At 45.0% G+C, this 2,830-nt stretch overlaps 1 protein-coding gene across 1 annotated transcript; it reads left to right on the plus strand.

The window, feature by feature from the left end:
* The first annotated feature begins 1,548 nt into the window (after nucleotides 1-1,548).
* Nucleotides 1,549-2,373, plus strand: LOC138863488 (uncharacterized). The gene has a single exon (XM_070127639.1). The coding sequence runs from the start codon at nucleotides 1,549-1,551 to the stop codon at nucleotides 2,371-2,373; it is 825 nt and encodes a 274-aa protein (XP_069983740.1).
* Nucleotides 2,374-2,830: the final 457 nt, after the last annotated feature.

The following is a 2,830-nucleotide window of genomic DNA, read 5'->3' on the forward strand; positions in this document are numbered from 1 at the left end:
AAGAGTATTCAGACACCTACAGCAAGACTATCAGCTGTTTGCAGACAAAGTCAAAGTGGCTCACACACACAGTCAGGGTATTGATACGCTTCCAATTAAAAGAATCGCTGCTTCCGAGGGCATGGACTCCCCTCACCCTGACTACAAAGACCCCCCGCAGTGGGTAAACAAAATGATCGAATTCTCAGTCTTCAACCTGTCAATCATAAAAGATCAATACTCCATGCCTAGCCCAAAGGCACAAGCACAAAGGGTCATTGCTCAAATAACTCCTCCTCCTCCTTCTGGGATCCGTGGATCCCAGAAACCACACTGCAGGCGCCGGCTTCACAACAAAGGATACCACAGCAGCTATTAAGGTCACTGACAATGCCTCAACACTCCAAGCTGAAACGGCTGTGATCATGGAAACCCTGACTCACACATCCCTAAGGGTTGGACACGTGGTCATCCACACATACTCTAGAGCAACCATTGACAGTCTACAGCATAGCATGCCCCAAAACATTTATCTTCTGACATCTGTGCTGACCACAGCCTAAAGAATACTTGGTCAGAGTAGAATTATCGTAAACTGGGTCCCAAGCTATATTGGCAATCAAGGGAATGAGCTTGCTGACAGACTAGCCGAAAAGGGCAAGGGTATGCCCCCATCCTACATGATCATTAAACCAAGCCAAATGAGACTAAGCCAGAGTACCAAAGCTACAGCATGTGCAGTCCTCTGGGGAGCACATAGAGAAAATGCCATAAATTCGCATGTTGCCAAGAGGTACTCAGATGCTACAGGCTATGAGCCACTGGCTCTTCCTCCAAATACAAAAAGAGGTATTGATGTCATACTACACAGATTAAGACTAGGTTACCCATGTGCTTGGCAAATTATTGATGACGAAACTGCCAGGTTATGCAAACACTGTGGTGAGCCTAACGCCACCCTGTTACATTACTTGCAGAATTGTGAACACACACAATTTCTAAGACAGACACCATCCACCACAGCTGCCGGGCTGGTAAAAAGGGTATGCCACATGCTTACTCCACACTTGCTTGCAATTCAGCCACCATGATAAGCATACAGTTCAAAGAAAACACATGAACTTAACTAGAATATAGTTGACACAGGCCGGGCCACTCTAGAGAAAAGGCCCGGGCGAATTATGTCTTCGCAAATCTAACTGAACTGAACTGAGTGAGATATCATACAGCATGGAGAACTCAACCAAGCTTCCATTACCACCCTACTCCAAGCTCGATATTTCATCGTATGAGGGATTGAATGAAGATTACCCTCCCCCACCTTCTCTTGTCAATATCCCTGAGGCCTGTCACATTATATCGTCATACCGGGCGACTGTGAAACTCAGAGTTGGCCAGCATCTCTTTACGAAGGAAAGGGACCATCAGGACAAAGTAATGTGGAGATGCGAAGACAGAACATGTGGTGCCAAGGTTCACACCGTTAATGGGGAAATAGTGAAGTAGCAAAACCCCATCCACAGACATCCTGCTGTCTCTGGGAAGGCTGAGGTGGAGATACTAGCAGCAATGAAGGAACGTGCTGCCGTAACAGCAGAGCCCATCACACGTATTGTCAACACATTTTACGCTAGAGTTGAAGTCGGCTGGGCACATCTAATACCAACAGTAGACGCCATCAAGAGGACGCTGAGGCGAGTGCGGCAAAAGGCAGGTGTGTCTGATCCTCAGCCATTTCGGACAACGTTAAGCGGAGAGACCTTCCTTCGGTATGAAGATGATGGGATGATGATCTTCGCAGCAGACTCTGATTTGAAATTTCTTGCCGAGTCTCGTCGTTGGTTTGGTGGTGGAACGTTTAAAGTTGCCCCTGTCAAGCAGCAGTACACATTCCATGCATACTTTGGTGGTATAACATATCCTTGCGTCTATGCATTGTTGCCAGGAAAGAATGAAGAGATATATAATAAAATGTTGTACGAGGTGTTGCAGCTAATACCCCCTGGCTTATCATGCAATCCAGTGACAATAATGAGAGATTTTGAGAAGGCAGCAATGAACGCCCTCCAGAGGAATTTTCCGTGTGCAGAGATTGCTGGATGTAATTTCCACCTGGTCCAGTCTGTCTGGAGACGCATCGAGAACGGATGCCTCGCAGCGCGGTATGGAGATGATGCTGCCTTCGCCACCCGGGTCAGGAGGTTCCTGGCTCTGGCATTTGTTCCGCTGGCCGACGTCCACCACTACACGAGGATACTCCTTGCAGACGAAATTTCCAAGGATGATCGGCTTCTGGCAAAATATTTCCAGGACACCTATGTTAGCCAGCTGATTCATAGTGACATGGAAATTCCTGGGAAATTTCTATATCAGACTCGGAACATGTCTCAATGAGTGAAGGATGATCTACGTTGGAAGGATGGCACAATGGTTTGCCAGGATGCTGCCGGACTATCCTCAGCTGCCGTTGCTTGCTGCAAAATATCAAAAGGAGCAGCACAAATTAGCTCTAAATCGCGAGCACCATGCAGCTGGTAGGAAGCATCCCTCGGGCCAGAAGAAGTACCAGCTCGTAAATGAGAGGATCAAATCTCTTATTACAAAATTAGAAACTTATACCCTTATAGATTTGCAATATCTGGATCAAACACACACACATACATGTATATATATATATATATATATATATATATATATATATATATATATATATATATATATATATATATATATATATATATATATATATATATATATATATATATCTGTGTGTGTGTGTGTGTGTATTTGATCCAGATATTGCACACACACACACGCACAAATTGCTTTTAAAACGCTACATCATTTCGTT

This window comes from Penaeus vannamei, chromosome 12, assembly GCF_042767895.1.
Source record: "Penaeus vannamei isolate JL-2024 chromosome 12, ASM4276789v1, whole genome shotgun sequence".
NCBI classification, from domain to species: Eukaryota; Metazoa; Arthropoda; class Malacostraca; order Decapoda; family Penaeidae; genus Penaeus; species Penaeus vannamei.